Source organism: Myxocyprinus asiaticus, chromosome 23 (assembly GCF_019703515.2).
Source record: "Myxocyprinus asiaticus isolate MX2 ecotype Aquarium Trade chromosome 23, UBuf_Myxa_2, whole genome shotgun sequence".
NCBI lineage: Eukaryota > Metazoa > Chordata > Actinopteri > Cypriniformes > Catostomidae > Myxocyprinus > Myxocyprinus asiaticus.
In genome coordinates this window covers 45,643,915-45,666,486 of record NC_059366.1, presented here as the reverse complement: position 1 = coordinate 45,666,486, position 22,572 = coordinate 45,643,915, and the positions used below count along the sequence as shown (strand labels likewise).

General features: G+C 38.3%; 1 protein-coding gene across 1 annotated transcript in view; it reads right to left on the bottom strand.

Annotated features, from left to right (window-relative positions):
* LOC127414386 (heparan sulfate glucosamine 3-O-sulfotransferase 1-like) overlaps window positions 1–22,572 on the bottom strand; it is a 68,689-nt gene extending 46,117 nt beyond the window's left edge. Inside the window, exon 1 of the mRNA XM_051652389.1 lies at window positions 22,373–22,572. Within this exon, the coding sequence (XP_051508349.1) occupies window positions 22,373–22,396 (24 nt within the window). The 5' untranslated portion in view covers window positions 22,397–22,572. The remainder of the gene's footprint in view (window positions 1–22,372) is intronic.

The following is a 22,572-nucleotide window of genomic DNA, read 5'->3' as shown; positions in this document are numbered from 1 at the left end:
ATACAACATTTTTTCCAGGACATTGAGGTATTATTATTATCATTTTCCATGACTGGAAAACTGCAATGCAAAATTCCAGGTTTTCCAAGACACGTGGGAACCCATTTTTTATTTCCAATTTTTTCTTCCACAAAACTACTAAGAATTGTTAAGGAACCAGAGTCGTCAAATTCCTTAAAATTCCAACCCTAGTAAATGTTCCAAAAATTAGAATTGTCATTATTTACCCATCTTAATGTTGTTCCAAACCCATATGCTGTTATTTTTTCTGTCTAACACACAAAAGAATAATTTGAGAACATTCAAGCAATTGAAAGTTTATTGTGATGACGTCTGTCAAGCATGTTATGACAGTGAGTAAACATCAATTTAAAGTTTCTCTCAATAATAAGAAACGAAAAGGCAACTAATAAATGACTGTAGTAGAGGTAGTCTGATATATCGGTTTTACCGATTAATCGGTGCCGATAGTTGATTTTTAGAACTATCAGTTAAAGGCAAAAATCTATGCCGATAATTGCCAGTAGTTTTAATCTAGTGAATGTAGGCTATAAAAAGCTTAATTTGGTAAATCGGTTATTGGCCCTTTCCACCACTTTAGGTATCGGTATCGGTATCGGCAAAATCCATTATCGGACCTCTAGACTGCAGATCTACAAAGAGATAAAGGAGTCTTATAAACGTACTTTGCTACCTTTGCTGGGAGACGTCATATGTCTTTGCTTTAGTAGAAACTCTTTAAAACATCTTGAGGAATCAAAAGTGGCTTAAACAAGAAAACAATGTGAAGGAAAAAAAATAAAAGAACTGCCGTGACCAACAATGGGTACACCATAAAATAGAGCGCTACACCACCTGAATAAGAATTATCTAGAAAGAGACACCGTGCCACTCAATCCGAGACAAACACTTACTTCAAAAGCATTTCTCAAGTGCGTTGACGAGAGCCTTGCTGCAGAGAATTGGACCGAAAATCACAGTAAGAGCTCACTAAAAGAAGACAGGCAGTTTAACAGCTGCATCCACTTTCTCTTTGACAAACTGCCTCAGACTCTTGTAATGTAATGAACACAGGTGTCCATGTGTACACCGAAACGTCTGCTTACAGCTGAGGCCTCTTCACAATACGAACACTCACACTGACATCCATCACATTAAACCACTACATTTCCATGAGTAAGCACTTGCATATCAACTTCATTTGGAGTGGAAAGATTAAACTCAAAGCAGAATGTGATGTGAAACTAGAGGGATAAGATTCTAGAGATGCAACATTTCAGCTTCGAAGGTTTGCAAAATATGAAACTGGACAAAGAACACTATTGGTGCGTTTCCATAACGTCATATTTATCGCAATAACGAGATTCCGACTTGTGGAAACCGTCCACGTCTTTGTAGAACTTGTAATTATGTTAGATATAATTGTATGAAAGCTCCGACGTCATGCAAGTACCAATGTGGCAGCAATCTCAACAGTTAAAGTTAAACAATTTTATGTTTCATATACCATTATATTGTAGCTACGGTTACCTAGAGTGCTTTCTTTGTTCGTAAACATTTTGCACGGACATAGAGGTGAGTTAATTAATTACTATAGTGAATAAATATGTTGCAGTCGTTAACAACAATGTCACCTAATGATACGTTTTGGCGTTGCCATAGAAACAAATAATTTATCAGTCCAAGGATGTGAACGGCTCCGAGTAGAACCTCCAAATTGTCATCTCGTAATTACAGTAATTCTGACAGGACGTGAACGCAGCATGTGTGATGCAACAAGACCACAGCCAATCAATACACATCTCATATTTAATATAGTTACTGTAGATGGAGCAGATTTTACTGTGGGCGGGATTACCCACCACCGTGCCATATAAATAGCGTGATTGGGGAAAAAAATGCTCCGATGCTCTTCGCAGTCACAGCTGGTTAGGACAAATTATTATTATTTTTATTGCATTTAAAAAATGTTTATGATTGCCTCTGAGATGCACATAACACAAATAATATGGCAATAAAATAGTTAATAATGAAAATATATTTTTCAGGCAAAGCACGTTTTTTCTCTGGAGAACTTTATTATTTCTATGTTATAAGGAATTGCTTAAATGTGTTTGTTGCCAATAATGTAATGTAATGGTGTCTCCAAAACTTGTGCAAGTTCACTTAACTTGGGTATTCATAAAGAATGAACTTAACTAGGTAACTAGATGCAAGTAGACTTTGACCAAGAAAACATAATAATTCAAGCGCAAGGCATTGTGGGTATTCCCGATAGCCACAATTTTGTACTCAAAAGTTTGTTATTTACACTTAAAATCTTAAACATATGGATTTCTAATAGGGGTCGACCGATTATCGGCCTGATCGACAATCTGATCTTTTTCTAATTATCGGAATCGTTATTTTGTCTGATCTGATAGCCGATAAATTTTCAAATGCGCTCTGTTGGCTCTGATGCTACCGCCTCTCTCTGAAAGGTTACTGCTTTGAGTCTGGCTCAATGTCCCACCCACAGTATTATGAGACTGTTTATATGTCACGAGTAAATGGCCAATCAACACTGTGCTCCGTATTCGTGGGGGAGAGGTGGGAAAGAGGAAAGCAGCGAAAGTAAGACGCTTCACTGAGAGGACGAGCTGTTTTCAAATGTAGGTAAGAATGCATATACTGGGAGGGCCTGGGTAGCTCAGTGAGTATTGATGCTGACTGCCACCCCTGGAGTCGCGAGTTTGAATCCAGGGTGTGCTGAGTGACTCCAGCCAGGTCTCCTAAGCAACCAAATTGGCTCGGTTGCTAGGGTGGGTAGAGTCACATGGGGTAACCTCCTCGTGGTCGCTATAATGTGGTTCTCGCTCTCGGTGGGGCGTGTGGTGAGTTGTGCGTGGATGCCGCGGAGAATAGTGTGAAGCCTCCACACGGTAACGCGCTCAACAAGCCACATGATAAGATGCGCGGATTGATGGTCTCAGACGCGAAGGCAACAGATTCGTCCTCCGTCACCTGGATTGAGGCGAGTCACTACGCCACCACGAGGACTTAGAGCGCATTGGGAATTGGGCATTCCAAATTGGGGAGAAAAAAGAAAAAAAAAAGAATGCATATACTGAAGTTGCAAGAAACATCACAATACTCTACGCCAGCGATCACAAATTAGCGGACATGGATTCCATCCAGACCGCGACACATCATGACAACAGTTGTCATGTCACAGCTTCTACACTTTAGCTTAGCAGCACGACAAAGCAACGGAGCTCTGTACACAACAAGCGCTCCGGGTTGTAGATAGCACTGATCTTTCAGCGCTATATCTTTGAATATTTTTCTCTAACACCGAACACGCTTCATTAATGTCTTTCGCACTCCGCACGCATTGCCTCTCTCCCCCGGCCCACGACATGAGGCGCCGCATAGTAGAGCTGCAGACGCGGTTATTTCAACGACAGTATACCGCAATGGAGAAATACAGTGAGCAGCAATATAGATGCGCGGCAGAGATAAGGACTGATTTAACAGAGTACTCACCCGTATGAGTTGGTGTTTTTACATCAGTTATAGCGGATGATGGCATTGATAGTAGTAGCTAGCTAACCAACGTTAGGAGGTTTAGTAAACGTAACGTCAACTTTTGCTAGCGTTAAATCTTTCACCTCTGTACGTTCACATTCTGTTATCCGTTTAGTTCATCATTTTTATCTATTTAAAGTTTCAGTTCAAACGAAATGCTGCTAGGAGCTCCCTTCACTTTATTTTTGAAAAACAATAATGTTGATATGTTGTGTTTTGCAGTATTTCATTAAACGCATGTTCATAGGCTTTTAAAAGGACATTTTGTGCTGGAGTTTGTTTTAGAGTACATTAAAACTGTCAATTTACTGCAAATGTATATCGGCCCCAAATATCGGTTATCGGTCTCTTTGATTACTAATAATCGGTATCGGCCCTGAAAAACCATATCGGTCGACTCCAATACGTTCAAGGAACTTACATATTGAGTTATGAGACCAAAACCTGACATTTCAAGTAATGTTTAATTAAGACTTGATTTTACTAGTAATGACAACATTTGGGTTTACAGTGTACATTATTAAACTAACTAATTAACTTATTCTATAACATTAATATTTAATGTAATAAAACGGTTTAACAGCATTGTTCATTGCCGTAACATTTTCATTATTGTGCATTTTCATTTCAAATATTTAAATTAATAAAAATATCTTTATTTCTTTTTTTTTCCATTGTCGCACAACATTGCCTCATAAACATAATACCTAAAATAATTACATTAATAATTTTTCTATTTTTTTATTTTAAGTAATGACCAAGGTGCATCTGATGCAAGAAAATGAAATCAATAAAAAAATAAATAAACAATGATTTCATAATGTGTGCAATAGTGGGTCAACTAACCAATCCTGAAATTAGATTACTAGTGTGCTGTGCACAAAAAGTTTGGTTACCAGCTTCAGTGAATTTAGAATTCTATCCCACACTGCTGTTCTCTGCAAAACGGATACAGAATTCACTAGAGTTCCTCCTGATAGAGCGAAACACGATCAATACAACCGATGACTCGTGATTGCTCCGTGTATTTTCAAAGATCCAACTGAGATGTGTTTAAGCCATCAAACACCTTTTAATCATCATGCAACAGAGACCTCAATTTACACAGGACCACTTGTTCCTAGTCCGGTCGATTATATCTGTACCATCTACCAGCAGCTTCTATTCTGTTAGTGCATTCTCACAACTATTCTCCAATAAAACGTCTCAAATTGATGATTAACATTTGTGATCCAGCAAGTACACGGAAGACGGTGCTGACGTCATTGCAAATGCTGCAAGAAACATGCCGCATGATCGTCTGAGAGAACATGGAAGGGTTTGAGTAAATGAGGCTGCGTTATCTGCTCAAAGCGTGCTCGAGTTAAAAGCAGCAGCACTGCTGGAATGAAGAGCTTTTTAATAACGAATAAGACTGTTTCAATGTTTTGTGTGTTTTCATAAAAAATTACCCAAGTCTGCACACGCATCACGCCTATCCTTTAAGATAGAGCTTGTTATCTCACGAAAGCGAACGTATTAGCATCTGGTGCTGAGAGTCGGACATTGTTTATGGCTCTCTATTATTTTGTAATCAGACATTAAATGAGTCATTTCTCCGCATTTATCTGAAGCTGTTAAACTAATAGCTTAATCTGGTGGACGAGGACGATTTACCTACGAGAAATGTTGTTTATTCTGAAACAATGTTAGACACCTAAAGGGATAGTTCATACAAAAATAAGCATTCTGTCATCATTTACTCACCCTCATGTCGTTCCAAAAGATGTTAGGCTGTATGTTAGTCTCTTTCACCATTCAGTTTCACAGCATCTTTTTTTTTTTCTTTCATATAATGAAAGTGAATGGTGACTGAGGCTTTCAGTCGCTAAAATTCAGCCTAAAATTCCCTTTTGGGGTCCACGGAAGAAAGAAAGTCACACAGGTTTGGAACAACAAGGTATGTGATGTGCAAAAAATTCCAAACAGGTTTGGAACATAAACAATATCTTTTCACATTGCGTTAAATAGGGCTGGGTGATATGGCTACAGAATTTATATCTCAATATTTTTCAGCAAATTGACAATATTCGATATATATCTCGATAATTATGTTTTTGCTCTGAAATAGTCTAAAATATATATATATATATTTTAGACTATTTTTTTTTAAACAGAGGAACCATCATTTCATCTAAACAGCCACTGACAGATCAGTGCCTCGCCGGTTCATTCTGAACGGCACACAAACCATGTTTATCTGTCTTTAATCGCAGCCTTTGGCAGTTAAATAATCACATATGATCATTTGATGTAATTCTGATTAATTATACAGCCCTGAAGGACCATGAAATTAGTCACTGATCGCTCTATGAAACTGAATGGCCAAATAAAAGACTTATTAAAATCATCGTGATATTGTTGAATTTTTTACCGTCAACAAAATCATCGCGATTACACTGACAGCCAAAAGTTTGGAATAATGTACATATTTTGCTGTTTCGGAAGGAAATTAGTACTTTAATTCACCAAAGTGGCATTCAACTGATCACAAAGTATAGTCAGGACATTACTGATGTAAAAAACAGCACCATCACTATTTGAAAAAGTCATTTTTGATCAAATCTAGACAGCAGCCATCACTCCAACACCTTATCCTTGAGTAATCATGCTAAATTGATCATTTGGTACTAGAAAATCACTTGCCGTTATATCAAACACAGCTGAAAGATATTTGGTTCATTAAATGAAGCTTAACATTGTCTTTGTGTTTGTTTTTGAGTTGCCACAGTATACAATAGACTGGCATGTCTTAAGGTCAATATTAGGTCAAAAATGGCAAAAAAGAAACAGCTTTCTCTAGAAACTCATCAGTCAATCATTGTTTTGAGGAATGAAGGATATACAATGCTTGAAGATTTCATACAAATGTGTACACTACAGTCTTCAAAGACAAAGAACAACTGGCTCTAACAAGGACAGAAAGAGATGTGGAAGACCAGATGTACAACTAAACAAGAGGATAAGTACATCAGAGTCTCTAGTTTGAGAAATAGACACCTCACATGTCCTCAGCTGACAGCTTCATTGAATTCTACCCGCTCAACACCAGTTTCATGTACAACAGTAAAGAGAAGACTCAGGGGTGCAGGCCTTATGGGAAGAATTGCAAAGAAAAAGCCACTTTTGAAACAGAAAAACAAAAAGAAAAGGTTGGAGTGGGCAAAGAAACACAGACATTGGACAACAGATAACTGGAAAAGAGTGTTATGGATCTTAACCCCATTGAGCTTTTGTGGGATCAGCTAGACTGTAAGGTGCGTGAGAAGTGCCCGACAAGACAGACACATCTATGGCAAGTGCTACAGGAAGTGTGGGGTGAAATGTCACCTGAGTATCTGGACAAACTGACAGCTAGAATAACAAGGATCTGCAAAGCTGTCATTGCTGCACATGGAGGATTTGTTCATGAGAACTCTTTGAAGTAGTTTAAGAAGTTCTGAACGTTTTTTTCAAATTGTAATAGTAATTTTTCACATTATTAATGTCCTGACTATACATTGTGATCAGTTGAATGCCACTTTGGTGAATAAAAGTACCAATTTCTTTCCATAAGAACAAAATCTGTACATTATTCCAAACTTTTGGCCGCCAGTGTATATCGCGGGTATTCGATGTATCGCCCTGCCCTAGTGTTAAACTATTTCGTGACATGCTTATTTAAGATTTAGATCACCAGGAAAGTGCATTTTACTGCACGCATGCATCCATGCACTTCGAGCCAACATCCTCTATAATGCATCTTTATCCTATCTGTAAAAAAAAGAGCATGTTTTATGCTATGCTGAGCTTTGATTTTTATTTTACTCTTTATATAGCAGATGTTTTCTCATTTCTTATTTTGTCATAAATGTCACATTATGTCATATGCTCGTGATGCACGACTGGCTTGCACGTGCTGCGCTCGTCTCTTGACTATACCGCAGTCTCGTCACACTTTAATAGTGTTTAGCCTCCCATTTAGCTCGTAAAAACACACTGCATGATCATGAGAAAAGATTACATCAAGATGCAGATTGGCATGCAGGTGCAAGGGACTTCATATAAACAAAATAGTCTACTCCACTCTTGCTGTTGCTTGTATGCCAGTGATCATCCCTCCACTTGCCAATGTTGCCACGCATGCCGTAAGTTGCTGACCCCTGGGCTAGATCAAAACCTGTGCTTTTTGAGATCACCATCCTGTGATATTTGTAACGGGTCTGTCAGTTGTTTCATAAGGGCAAAGTTTGTAAAAGGTGTGAGCCCTTTAACCAGCTGATATCATTTCATATATTCGTGAGTGCAATCAGACCACAGATCGTCCTTTTCACATCACCTTGTCAAAGTGCCAGACAAATGTCTGCCCTCATTATCTTAAAATCTCAGAGGACAAGTGGAGTCTCATTTCAATGAAACACATTTAAATTAAAATAAGATCCTAAATTAAACCTTAATATATTCCACTCTGGGGGACAGAGGCAGAACGAGGGCATATTTCACAAACATGACACAAACCTAATCAACCTATGCACTCAGGAGCACAGAAAAGTCTAGAAACTTTCAACTGGCAAAAAAGGATAGATGGATATTTAGTTAGGCTATTTGGTTGCTAGGGCATTGTTGGTGGTTGCTAGATAATTGCTGATAGGCCCAAGTCAGTCTCTAAAATATTCTGGTCTCTAGATATGGTTCACGTCCCTCATTTAATGCAAGTTAATGTGTCTCTGTGCAAGATGAATATAAAGGGGGAGAACCAACACATTTTGAGTTTCATTTGAGTTGTTTTGGCATGTAAATTTTGTTGGGTTTACATCGTAGTTTTAAGCAAAGAAAACTCATTTCAAACATGTGGAACCACTCTCCATGATTGAATTAAGTTCAGTACGAGCTATTTTTTGAAAGTCAGGGTAGGACTGTCAAATAAAAAAGCGAAATTTGAAAGGCATTCGAATTTTGGATGTGTGCCAAGAACTGACGAAGACTTCAGATCCATCGCATTCTTGCACTAAAAAGGCAAGACACAGCGCAACAAATACCGTTTAACAGAAAGCAGGTGTCTTTTTAAAGGTCTTTTTAATTAGACACATCATCTAAAAAAACAGCGCTCCTGCCCGACACGCTGAATAAACAAAAACAAAGTGAAATAAAGACGTTCGTCTAGCGCGCATTTACACAGAAAAACAAATGGATATTTGCAAAAGCATTCGATGTGAACAGCCCCTTACAGTTGGTGGAGGTCTTTGGCCGTTGCGTCTTGCTCTCTTATAAGTGTTTCTCAGATTAATGAGTTTTTATTTTTTATTTTTATTTTATCCCCTTTTATCCCCAATTTGGAATGCCCAATTCCCACTACTTAGTAGGTCCTCATGGTGGCGCGGTTGCTCACCTCAATCCGGGTGGTGGAGAACAAGTCTCAGTTGCCTCCGCTTCTGAGAACGTCAATCCACGCATCTTATCACGTGACACGTTGTGCATGACACCGCGGAGACTTACAGCATGAGGAGGCTCATGCTATTCTCCGCGATGCACGCACAACTTACCACACGCCCCATTGAGAGCGAGAACCACTAATCGCGACCACGAGGAGGTTACCCCATGTTACTCTACCCTCCCTAGCAACCGGGCCAATTTGGTTGCTTAGGAGACCTGGCTGGAGTCACTCAGCACACCCTGGATTCGAACTCAGGACTCCAGTGGTGGTAGACAACGTCAATACTCGCTGAGCTACCCAGGCCCCCGACAAGCAATGAGTTTAGTCAGGAAAGGAGTTCAACTTGGAAATGTGTGTCTCGAGACTCTCAAGTTCGGTTCCAGTCTGTTGTGTTCCGTTTGTTTGAACAGCCCCTGACCTGTGCTCATAGTCTGAGCCGCTTCACCACTGAGTTCGGCCGAATACCACTGCTATCTGTGAATACTGTTACCCTACATACAACTGTACTGAATAAAAAAACAATGTGGTATTTCGCTGTTATTATAGCTTGGGTCTGGGGTAGTATACTGTGGCATTAGTGCAAGTGTAACACCATGTGGACTGCCTATTGAAGCGTTTCCCCCACTCATTTTACTTTTGACTTACATTTGTGAATATGGACCGACTGAAACTTTTTATTTATTTATTTTATGCACATTAGTTGAAAATGAAATGCTCTTTTTTTAACAGCCAGGATAGGAATGTTCTATGCAATAATATAACGGTGTTGAATGGTTTATGTATTTATTGTGCCCTTTTGTGGACTAAGGAAACAACATCAATTTTAAAAATCAGCTGACTTGAAAATTTGAATATTATTTGAATTTATTAAACATTTAAGGTAAAAATTCTAATTTAGTTTCTCTGCTCAATGGGCAGCCCTAAATCAGGGATTTTCCTCATTGTCCGCCATGCAAAAATCTGGGAAATGTATTTTTAAAAGTACATAATGTTAGGAATTTGTTTAAAATTCCTGACCCAAAGCATGAGCAATAGCAATAATGATGCTTGCTTTAGCAAATCTTGCTAATAAAAATTTGACCTTTATGCTGTTGTTCAGCAAACACTTAGTAGTTTGTACTGGAGCACCTTAAAAAGTTTTCACTCAAGTGGAGCACATCCACCATCACTGACTCGAGCTGATTTTCTCTGAAGAAAAAAACAACAACCACTTCTGTCTTTTCATTCTATTTCCTCGAAAAACAAAACACTTTTATAAAAGTATAGAAAACAAAATAAACAAATAAATAACTCCAGCCATACAGAATAGAAGATGACTGGCATAATAAAGTAAGCTGCAAAATCAAATAAGTGTAGTTTCTATGAGACAGCTTTCATCTCTGGGTAATTTCATTTCACACTATGCAATACTAAACACTGCAGTATTTTGGCTCCTGCAAGCTCCTGCTTCTTGCAGGTATTTGAGAAACAAAGCCATTAAACACATATTCATTGTCTAATTGTGCAGCAAAACAACTACATGCGGCACAACCAATGCAATGCTTGTAGAGCGGAATAAAGTGGAACAGCATGCGGTAAAGGCGGCTTTCTCTCTCATCTGAAGCAAACAAATGCCATGTATAAATGTCCTTCGCGCTCATCAAGTGGAAAGGTAAATTCACCCCATAATGCATGTGCCTCTGAATTTGTGATGAAAAAATATTTTAAATTAGGTGTCAAGAGCCTCATTTTCAACAACTCCCTTCAACACCACCTCTCAAACTGCACTCCAAACGCACTACTGTCCAATTATTCCCAAATGACAGTAAATTGAACAGAAGAAAGCACAAAGCCTGTCATTCCGAGGTACACGTCCTGGAACTCTCATCGGAATACATTTAGCATTAATGAGCCAGTCCCATCGACATGACTCGTGCAATCTTTTGATGCTATTTGAATTGGGGGAGGTTGCATGAGGGAACGTAATCAATGCATTTTTCTAGGTAGTACTTAAAAATGACAGGTACTTCATCTCGTTTTATTACTTTCTTTTGTATGTACAACTTGATGGATGCAAACCGAAAGATGCGATTTTTCAGAAAGGAATGAGAAGTCTGAAATCAGTGTGAAAACAGCTTCACATTCTCTACCACTTGAGTTAAAAACTCTTCAAAACGATAAAACTGTTGTAAAATAGTCGGTATACACACCCCTCTGACCACACATTGTGTATTGCAACATTGCTCAGCAATTGCACTGTGCATAACACAATTCACCCTTAAGTTTCCCCTTAAGAAAAGTCTTTTCGCATTACAACTAACTGTTGAGATAGAGTCTAAAGAGTCAAAAACAAAAGAGGCTAGATGGCACTTTGATGGCAAATCAAACTACACCAGTCGTGACAAACACAATATAAAGTTGTGTTGTCTTTTTATTGTCTATACTATTTCACGACACTCAGCCTTTCTCTCTCGTTTCATTTCATTTGGACTGAGAGCTTGCAACTCAGCAAAAAATGAATTTCTTTTGCCATGGCACTATGCACAAGAAACACTGTCAGTATTTTAGAATAGTTTTCCCATATGCAACGGCAGAAGAATGCAAACATGCAAGAACAAATAATGAAATTTAATAGCATGAAAATCATTCGGTTCAGGTATTTCTTTTATTAACTGAACTAATTGGAATTGTAGAATCCAGTCTATAAAATGCGGAATGTCACGGAATTCGACATACTTATGATACAATGAATGTATGAATGCACAATCAAATTAAAAGGTGTGATATGTCATATATGATTACTAGTTTTATTTAAATGAATATACAGTCTGCATGTGCTCCACGCTCCAAAGTGAATGTGTGAAGCCGGCTGCTCATACATTAAAATCATAAGCATCACACGCGCTCTGTGTGCGTGTAGATGACAAACTAGAGCGCTCATTTACTTTGAAGCATGCAGCTCGTGCAGACTGCATATTTACTGTATTTGACTAAATCTCAGCCTTTAGCGGTTACTTAAGCACATTAGGTCATATAGCGAATTGCTTTTATAGAAGTGTGAAGCTGTCATCAAAATCATTCAAACTGAACTAACTTCACTCTGTTTTCCGCCAAAATAAAAGTTTAGTAATTTAACTAGTCGAGTGAAATAAATCAGCTGAAATTCTGAATTTTTTCCCCCGATAAATGTTCCTGTCTGGCCGATATGTTTCTTAAGGCTGCCAGGGCGGCAAGACAAAAATCTAGCATTTTCTTCCTATCGTGTACTATCTTCCTCTGAAGCGTTTATCAGTCTCCTCTGATTTACGAATGTTACATGATGGTTAGTCAGAGACAATCCGAGCAGGCGATCAGGGCCGTGTAAACTGTTTGCGACTTGCTGGATCCACACAAGCATGTGAGAGCAACTTCAAAGTAAAGGCGCTTCACGTGTGCTATAAGCAAATGTTATATTCACTGTGTACTGTATGTACAATTGGTTTGATTCTGTCTTTTATGAGAAAATGCGATTGCTAATGTGGACATGCCATCCATGGTTGCTGGACTACTCTGTGCACTGTTATTTCCTTCTTCCTAATATATTAAATATTTATTTATGTGCAAATATGTTACTATAATTGGATGACTAAACAAAAATCAGAAGAACTGGCCATCTACCATTTAAAAAAAAATAGTCTTGTGTGAAATTTTGAGTAAATATATTGCTAAATATGAGTTTATTATATTTTTAGCAATTTTAAGAACAGTTGAAGTCAGAAGTTTACATACACTTAGGCTGAAGTCATTAAAACTAATTTTTTACCCACTCCACACATTAAATATTAGCAAACTATAGTTTTGGCAAGTCGTTCAGAACATCAACTTTGTGCATGACACGAGTAATTTTTCCAGCAATTGTTTACAGACAGATTGTTTCACTTTTAATTGACTATATCACAATTCTAGTGGGTCAGAAGTTTACATCCTAAGTTAACTGTGCCTTTAAGCAGCTTGGAAAATTCCAGAAAATGATGTCAAGCCTTTAGACAATTAGCCAATTAGCTTCTGATAGGAGGTGTACTGAATTGGAGGTGTACCTGTGGATGAATTTTAAGACCTACCTTCAAACTCACTAACTACAAATTGTGGACCTCCACAAGTCTGGTTCATCCTTGGGGGCAATTTTCAAACACCTGAAGGTACCACGTTCATCTGTACAAACAATAGTACGCAAGTATAAACACCATGGGACCACACAGCCATCATACCGCTCAGGAAGGAGATGCTTTCTGTCTCCTAGAGATGAACATAGTTTGGTGTGAAAAGTGCAAATCAATCCCAGAACAACAGCAAAGGACCTTGTGAAGATGCTGGAAGAAACAGGTAGACAAGTATCTATATCCACAGCAAAATGAGTCCTATATCGACATAACCTGAAAGGCTGCTCAGCAAGGAAGAAGCCACTGCTCCAAAACTGCCATAAAAACCCAGACTACAGTTTGCACATGGGGACAAAGATCTTATTTTCTGGAGTAATATCCTCTGGTCTGATGATATTTTTTTTTTTTTTTTTTTTTACTCTTTGGCCATAATGACCATCATTATGTTTGGAGGAAAAAGGGTGAGGCTTGCAAGCCGAAGAACACCATCCCAACCGTGAAGCATGGGGGTGGCAGCATCATGTTGTGGGGGTGCTTTGCTGCAGGAGGGACTGGTGCACTTCACAAAATAGATGGCATCATGAGGAAGGAAAATTATGTGGATATATTGAAGCAACATCTCAAGACATCAGTCAGGAAGTTAAAGCTCGGTCACAAATGGGTCTTCCAAATGGACAATGACCCCAAGCATACCTCCAAAGTTGTGGTAAAATGGCTTAAGGACAACAAAGTCAAGGTATTGGAGTGGCCATCACAAAGCCCTGATCTCAATCCAATAGAAAATATGGGGGCAGAACTGAAAAAGCGTGTGTGAACAAGGAGGCCTACAAACCTGACTCAGTTACACCAGTTCTGTCTGGAGGAATGGGCCAAAATTCCAGAAACTTATTGTGAGAAGCTTGTGGAAGGATACCCAAAACATCTGACCCAAGTTAAACAATTTAAAGACAATGCTACCAAATACTAACAAAGTGTATGTAAACTTCTGACCCACTGGGAATGTGATGAAAGAAATAAAAGCTGAAATAAATAATTCTCTCTACTATTATTCTGACATTTCACATTCTTAAAATAATGTACTGATCCTAACTGACCTAAGACAGGGAATATTTTCTACGATTAAATGTCAGGAATTGTGGAAAAACTGAGTTTAAATGTATTTGGCTTAGGCGTATGTAAACTTCTTACTTCAACTGTATATGTTAATTACTATATATATTGTGTGATATATCTGCATTGTATTGGCCTATCTGCCTGCTCTCTGAAAATCAGCATCAGCCATTAAAAACACCTTTTTGGTCAACCACTAAATCTAAATAATAATAATGAATAATAATGACATATTTAAGCAATATCTCACAAGCAAGAGTGCTGTTATTCTAAGTAACAGTTTTCATTAAATGCATTAATATCTCCGTTTACAAAATAAATATCTCCACTGCTGTGTTTTGGATTGTGCTGTGAGGATCTGTATAGAAGCACTTCATTTGATGAAAATAATGCAATGGTGTGTTAAAATAATTGCAGTAATTGTTTTCATTTGATTACAATTTTATTAATTCATCTGGTTAGATGATAACATTTATTAAACCTCAATACACGGAATTCAGAAATAATAAAACAGAAAATACAGAGTTTTGAAAAACAATTAATGGATTTCATAGCACCCTAAACCAGTTCTGAACAAGAACAAGAGTGAGATCATGAAGCAAAGGTAAAAATGGTCAAGAAAAATCTTGCCGCACACATGAATAATACAGATAGGCTCAAATATGCAAATGAGCATTAGCCTAGTTTTGGCCCTTACTGTAACTTACAGCGAGTTATGTTTTATATATAAAGCGAGAGACTGAACGGACAACAGATTGGCAGCTGGCTCGCACCTCGCAGCACGAAGGAGGCCAGATAACTGTAGATGCCGCTCAGAAATGCTAATGTCTCCTTGACTAATAAATGAGATCCCAGGAGACTTATGCTTGGTTATGTCTTAAGGCTTTTGAAGACAATGATGTCGTTCAGTTTGGGAAGATTGTGAGCTGGACTGAGTCAAAGCGTAGTGCTGTAGCTAATCTTCCCTTGTTCCCTAAAGGGCTAATCAGGAATCTGCTCTGACTGATCACATCAATCTACAACTGAGCCAATTTAACAGAAAGAGTTCACGAGTGCTCTCAACAGGTGCCAAATGAGCCAAATCTAGGCCAAACCTTTAAAGACATGTATGACTAAGTTAATATGTGGGCTGGAGAGGAAAAATAAGGCATGTAAATGTGGGTCAATTCTCCTAAGCACATGCAAGTGCCAGCAACGTTCAGTTTCATGAAAGTTCCTGACAGAGATTGCGAGAATGGTTTTGAGTAATCAAATCAAATACGTGAGGGATGTGCATGAGTAATCGATAAATCAAGTACTCGTTGAGCTTTAAATATTCGACTAGTCAAAACACTATTTGAATATTGCAATTTGATTTTCCTTTGTGCCTTTGCCTGCTATGGGAAACAATAGAACTGCTTCTCTGACCTAAATATTGCTGTTCCAACTCATGCATTGGTAGGCGCTGTGGATGCATGATGTTAAATCGATAGTTTACCCCCTGCCATTTTTTAAAGTGATTATATCACATTAGAAGACTTGGAACGTTTCTTTATTGTTGTTTTATCTATGAGTGGTTTATGCATAGTGCTTTCAATTTTTATGTTCAAGGGTTGAACATAAATTCTAAATTTCAAGAATCTGATTACTTTTTTTTTTTTTTTGTGATAGAGTACTTGACTTTAAAATGACTCAATGCCCATCTCTATGCAAAATATACTTTATTTATCATATGTTTTGGAGTAAAATAGGACCAGAACAAAATGCGTCAATACATTTCAATATCTGATTCTAAGGATATTTTTGCTTACTTCTGTATAATAAGCAACTTGGTACAATGGGAAAACCAAAAGCAAAACTAGAAAATTACCAACTGGTGTGGAGTATTTTTAGCATGATTAACAAGTGTTCAGACAATTGAAAGTTGCTGTTGCAAGATGTTGCAGTATTTGATGTTTGCAAAAACTGCAAGGTAAACAAAATGCAATGCCATCTGTGACCAAAACTGTGTGCTTAGCTTCTTTTGGACTTCAAAAGGGTCCTTAAATCTGTGAATTGGGCACATACAAGGCCTACTTTAAGCACTAGATCAGAGGGGAAAATGTTGAAAAGCACAGAGGATCCCTCAGAGGCTAATCTGTGTTTTGCCCACTTCAGCATTCACCATATAACAGAGCGTTCCATATGAAGAACAAAAGTCAGCTGAGAGTCTTGACATGTCTGGCCTGTGGGCGTCACATGAGCTACACATCGCCTGCAGCCATCGACTCATACGCCCATGACAAATGACTCCTCTAGTCATGGCATATTACCACACTCTGTGCCAGTCTCCGAAGAATCCTTCTAGAAGGCTCTGTAGTCTGCCAGGTACAAGAACATTTTATTTTTGTACTACTTGAACATTTTGATGTATTATTCATTTAGGATACTGTAGTTTATCTGTCCAACACTAAATCATAAGCTAAATGAGGTGAATCTTACAAAACCCATTAAGAACATGTCCAGGGATCGGCACAAAAAAAAAAAAAGAAAATATATATGTTTACTGTATATATCTTGCATGAAGAAAATTAAGCCTATCTTAAGGAACATTTACCAAGAAGCAGATTTTTTTGTTGCATTTAAAGCTTTTAACAGTTTAAACGTTCATGCAAGACTGGTGTCTCTGCAAAACAAAAATGGGCGTTTCCTATTCAGTTGGCGTTTTCAAACCGGTTGGCCTGTTTTTCAACCACTTTACTCGATTTGCCCACTACATAGAGATTCTCTGCTTTCAATGGATAGTTGAAAAATGCCCATAATAGTTTGAAAACGCCCACTGATTGGGAAACGCCCATTTCTGTTCCCATTCTGTTGAAGCTATACTTCATTTAAGCCTAAAATCCTCCTTTTTAAGTGATTTTAACAGGTAAAATGTAAAAAAAAAAAAAAATTGGAATTTGGCCAAATTGCCTTCAAAAAGGTTTAGTTTCTTTTGATCATGGGGTTAAATAAGACCTGGACATTTCGTTGTGAGATTCACCCAATAAATTAAATAGTAAAACCACAGATTTTTAGGCAAATACCTGCTAAAATAGTGGAAATAATACAAAAGGTTGGCAAGATTTCTGCCAAAACTGGAGACATCTGGGCTTCAGACTCACCAAAACCATCCAAACAAACAACAGTCTCGCTCTACCACAACTGTACGTCGTAACTCCAGCAGGAGAATATTAATTATCAGCAGACATTAGGGCCTGTAGATTGAATCTGGCACACATTAGAGTCGTGCATTACCACGATCGCTTCTGGACCTCCTGAGGCAAAAGATGGCACGCTTTACTCTCCCAAAAAGAGCCGAATACATTTACATGCTTAAAAATGTGCCATTCCCTCTGCTAGCAATTTTCCTCTTTTAATTCATCTAACACAACCTCATCAAATATTAATATCACTCTTGGGTCGTCTCTGACGAGATGGAAGTGAAAATTATGGGCGATTATGGCTAAATGAAACAAATGATTCAAAAAGAGTTGAAAACATGAACAAGGATTATTATCTGATCTTATTAGACTAAATGCCCTTCTTCTTTGTTTGGTTTGATACTTTAAAATCTATTTGAATTTTGCTCTACTAATCATGTCTTACAGAAAAATACATATTGTTGCCGCTTTCAACTTATTGTTGCATGTTCTTTTAAAAGTACAGTTTTCTCTTTGTAGCAGCTAATAGCCTTTAGTTTACATCTTAACCATGAACCATGATTTGCTGCTTACTTTTACTTTTTATTACTAGTCGGAGGCAGGAGGAATTAAGGAATGAGATTCACTAGAGAGCATTTTTTAATGGACAAAGATTCATGGGTACGCCCATGAGTGCAAGATGATGTCAAATATTTTTGGTCTGTTTTCCCAGAAAAGAAAGGCTGTAAATTTAGCATGCATATATCTGTTACAAGTACATTTTCAGGAACTTTCAGCACTGCACTAGCACACAGATGACCTCAAAGCCAACAGTATTGGACTAAAAGACACAAAACTCCAAGTCTGATGTCATGGTGTCATAATGAATTGCATTGTGTAATTAGGCATCTAACGGGTGTAATCACTAAACCTTTAATCTATCAAATGAAATGTTTGTTTTTCCAACACAGCCTGATTCTGGCACTCTTTCTATCTCTCCATAATGATACAGAGTAAACAAACAGTAGAAATAGCATTTGGTTTTCTCTAAAACTGTGCAACACTTATAACACTCAGTGAAGTATAAAAATAATTACTTCTGGGGCCTGGGTAGCTCAGCGAGTAAAGACGCTGACTATCACCCCTGGAGTTGCGAGTTCGAATCCAGGGCGTGCTGAGTGACTCCAGCCAGGTCTCCTAAGCAACCAAATTGGCCCGGTTGCTAGGGAGGGTAGAGTCACATGGTGTAAACTCATCGTGGTCGCTACAATGTGGTTCGCTCACGGTGGGGCGTGTGGTAAGTTGTGCGTGGATGCCGCGAAGAATTGCGTGAATGTCCCCGCGGTAACGTGCTCAAGCCACATGTTAAGATGTTAAGATGTGCGGGTTGACGGTCTCAGACGCGGAGGCAACTGAGATTCATCCTCCGCAACCCGGATTGAGGCAAGTCACTATGCCACCACGAGGACTTAGAGTGCATTGGGAATTGGGCATTCTAAATTTGGGAGAAAAAGGGGAGAATATAAAAAAAAAAAAAAAACATACCTTTTAGTAAAGACGCTGACTACCACCCCTGGAGTTGCGAGTTCGAACCCATGGCTTGAACATTCAGTCTATCGCTTGGCGTGCAGACTAGAATCTTGGCTTTGTGTTCAATAATCCAAGTTCATGTAACAATCTCGCCAGATTTTTATCTATAACACAACTGATGGCCCGATATAACCAGTGCAGCACAACCCCCAGTATGAACATTTAAGCACATTTTTAACTCAAAGAACAGCTTTTATTTTCTCAATGGTCTAATTTAGTCAAATTCAGCAGCTGTCTGTGTTTATGAGGCATGACTTTGAAAAGCAGCCATGTTTGTTTTTGCCAAAGTCTTGGGCTGTCTCTCATTCGACTCATATTAGAGTAATTATTAGGCTATGTAAGTCTTCTATCAATGTTCACTGCATTTTATTTTTGTGTACATTCCATTTGTAATCAGTCCCTCCAGGACTTTGTTTTTGAAAGAATCAATGCAAGTTCAACCACGTTATGCATTATTTGCGGTAGCTTGCAATTTTGCAAAATTTCCACAATTCTTCTGCATAAACCGTGAATTTGAGGTAATCTCATTGCTTTTCTCCATGTTTGACAGCAGCAAAACAAATGCTCGACATATCCAACTTAGGGCTGGGCGATATGGCTTCAGAAATTATATCTTGATATTTTTCAGCAAATTGACGATATTCGATATATATCTCGATAATTATGTTTTTGCTCTGAAATAGTATAAAATACATGTTTTTTTTTTTTGTTGTTGTTGTTTTTAAATCAGAGGAACCATCATTTCATCTAAACAGCCACTGACAGATCAGTGCATCGCCGGTTCATTCTGAACGGCACACAAACCATGTTTATCTGTCTTTAATCGCAGCCTTTGGCAGTTAAATAATCACATATGAACATATCTCCATTTTTATGTTATTTTGATAAATTATACAGCCCTGAAGGATCATGAAATTAGTCTACTGATCGCTCTATGAAATGTATTGGCCAAATAAAAGACTCATTAAAATAATCGCGATATTCACGACATTGTTGAATTTTATATAGTCAACAAAATCATCGCGATTATATCGTAGGTATTCGATGTATCGCCCAGCCCTAATCCAACTGCACAGATGCTATTCCATCATTTCCACATGGTGTTGCCAAATGTGCCATATTAGACGTAATGACGGGCCGCCTACTGTCCCGTATTTTCGAGCAGAGACGCTCAAGGGATCATTAGAATTTAAAGTGCTCAATAACTGCGGTAATCTCAAATAAACATGATTAGGTCAAATGATGTAATAATTGCGGCAGGCCGAATTATCGAATGAATATTTTCATATAAAAATAATTAAGGGTCTTCAATTAAACTCAAATTAGCCAGATCATGGGTTTCACCTCTAGAAAGTATGGTATTTTTGTGTGCATTTATCATTTTTTTGCTTGCTACTGTAGCTGCTTATTCAGTCGTTACCACTACAAGATTTAATTGACTGAAATTACACAAATATGATTATTTGTGAGTGTTCACTGCAAAACAACACAAAAAAAAAAAAAACCACCACAAATGGCACTGCAGTTTTTGAGAAAAGACTCCGCTAATTCAGTCATTTTGGGTCGCAATCAAGAAAAAGTGCTGGGAAATCCTGGTGGAAATCCAGTGTAATCATACTCTGTTTCAGACTGTTCATATTTCAGCATTACATCAGCCACTATATTGGTATTGGCCATTAATTGGTGAACCACTAGTACATCCTACTAATCTAGGGAGCGAATTGAGCCACCCTTGGACATCTGAAGCATTCTGTAGCATTATTACAACTTTCTTGAGTTGCACCACAGCTGTGTGCATTAAGCATTTAATCACAGATGTCTCCATAGGGACAAGCGTCTTATTTTTAACAGTTCCCCTGGAGATAGATCAACTCCAATACCTTTATCTGCGAGTAACTCATATGTGGCACAGCCATACATCTTTTCAGTTACTACCCACACAATAGGGTTTAAACAGAAGGAACCATATGATTACAGCTGCATTACTGTCACAGCGAAGAGACCCGCTCAAACTCTCTGGTGCCCTGGCAAAGACATTTGCACTTAATTGAAAACCTGCTTCGCTAAAATTCCGGAAGATGCCTGCTTTCCCAAGTCAAGCCGGGGGGATTCCAAAAATAAACAGCCCCTCTTTCTTTTAATTAAAGGTGAATCAGTTTGCCTCTGGCAAAAAGCTCCAAACAAATCAAGCATTCTTAAACAAACAGTTCAAAGTAAGATTTGAACAGCAGGTTACAGTCCATTATAGGATTGTTGGGGTCCCTTAAGAAGATTATTGATGAGTTGTCCATATAGCCTGCCACTATCCGTTAAACTTCACAGGTTACCTCACATCTCAGCCCATCTAATCTGGTTGGATTTAAACAATGAGTTGGGGCTAAACAGAATGCACCTGCAAATGAGAATTGATGTAGTGCTTATTGCCTCCACCTGAGTGATGAATGGTTGTGAGTAAACCATTGGTTGGGCTCAGGAGCGTAGACGCCCGGTGAGGGATTGATGGTGGAATAGTGTCGGCTCATTCCTGTTTGCCTGTTAGACTTTAAATAGCAGCCCAAGACAAAGCGCCACAACAATCCAGGATTCAATTACACGCTGATGAATTCCAGAGACATTAATAAAGGGAATTATGCAAAAAATAAGCCTCTAAGAATAGCTTAAATGTGCACTTGAAACGGCAATGCTCAATATCAGATGCATGATATAACGGCACCAAATACTGTACATGCATGCATAAATGTGTATCCCTAATGCATAAAAAGCCTAATTTATATGAAGAAACCAATTTTTAGTTTCTCAAACATGCAATGAGTTCAAAGATTATTTGCTGTATATGAAAATACCCTAAACTAGATGTCCTGTATTTAAAGTTACTTTATAAACTCCCATGTGAGCCATCACCTTATCATTGTCATTCACTATAATTATTTTAAATAATGGGACCAACATGTATTCTGGATGGATATTGTAATGATTAAATACCATAGTAAAAATACAATCGTATTACCACCAGATACCATATTAATGTACAATGGTGCATTAATTTTTGTTAGACTTGTCCTAACATAATACAATCATGAAAAACCTCTCAATAAAAAATGTGACTGACAATGTTTTGGACATGTACTGTGGTAATACCATGGTATGCTTTGAAATACCTTGGAGAACCAAGTAAACACAATGATACAAGAATAAAGTAATCATTAAATGGCATAAATCAAAGTACCACGGTATTATTACCACCAGATAGTGTTGTCTTAATATAAAAACACTCACGGCGCAACTCTCAGCACGCAATAAGACGGATTTACCTCCGTGGATCGCATATTCACGTGTGTATAAATGACCGTTCGCTTCAGTTGTGTGTATCGCAGGTGTGCATGTAATAAACGCACCTGAGATTCCTCGCGCGCGCTCATCCATCGCTCCGGCGTCCCGCGCGCCTTGCGCTCACACGAACGGTTCGGTTCGGTTTGGTTCTCTCACTATCGTGTCTCCTCCCGAACTGTCTGTTCCCCGTGAAGCAATCTCATCCCTCAATCATCCGCGAGGAAACGAACGGAGCCGCTCTTCTCCACACGCGCTGAGTGCGAGA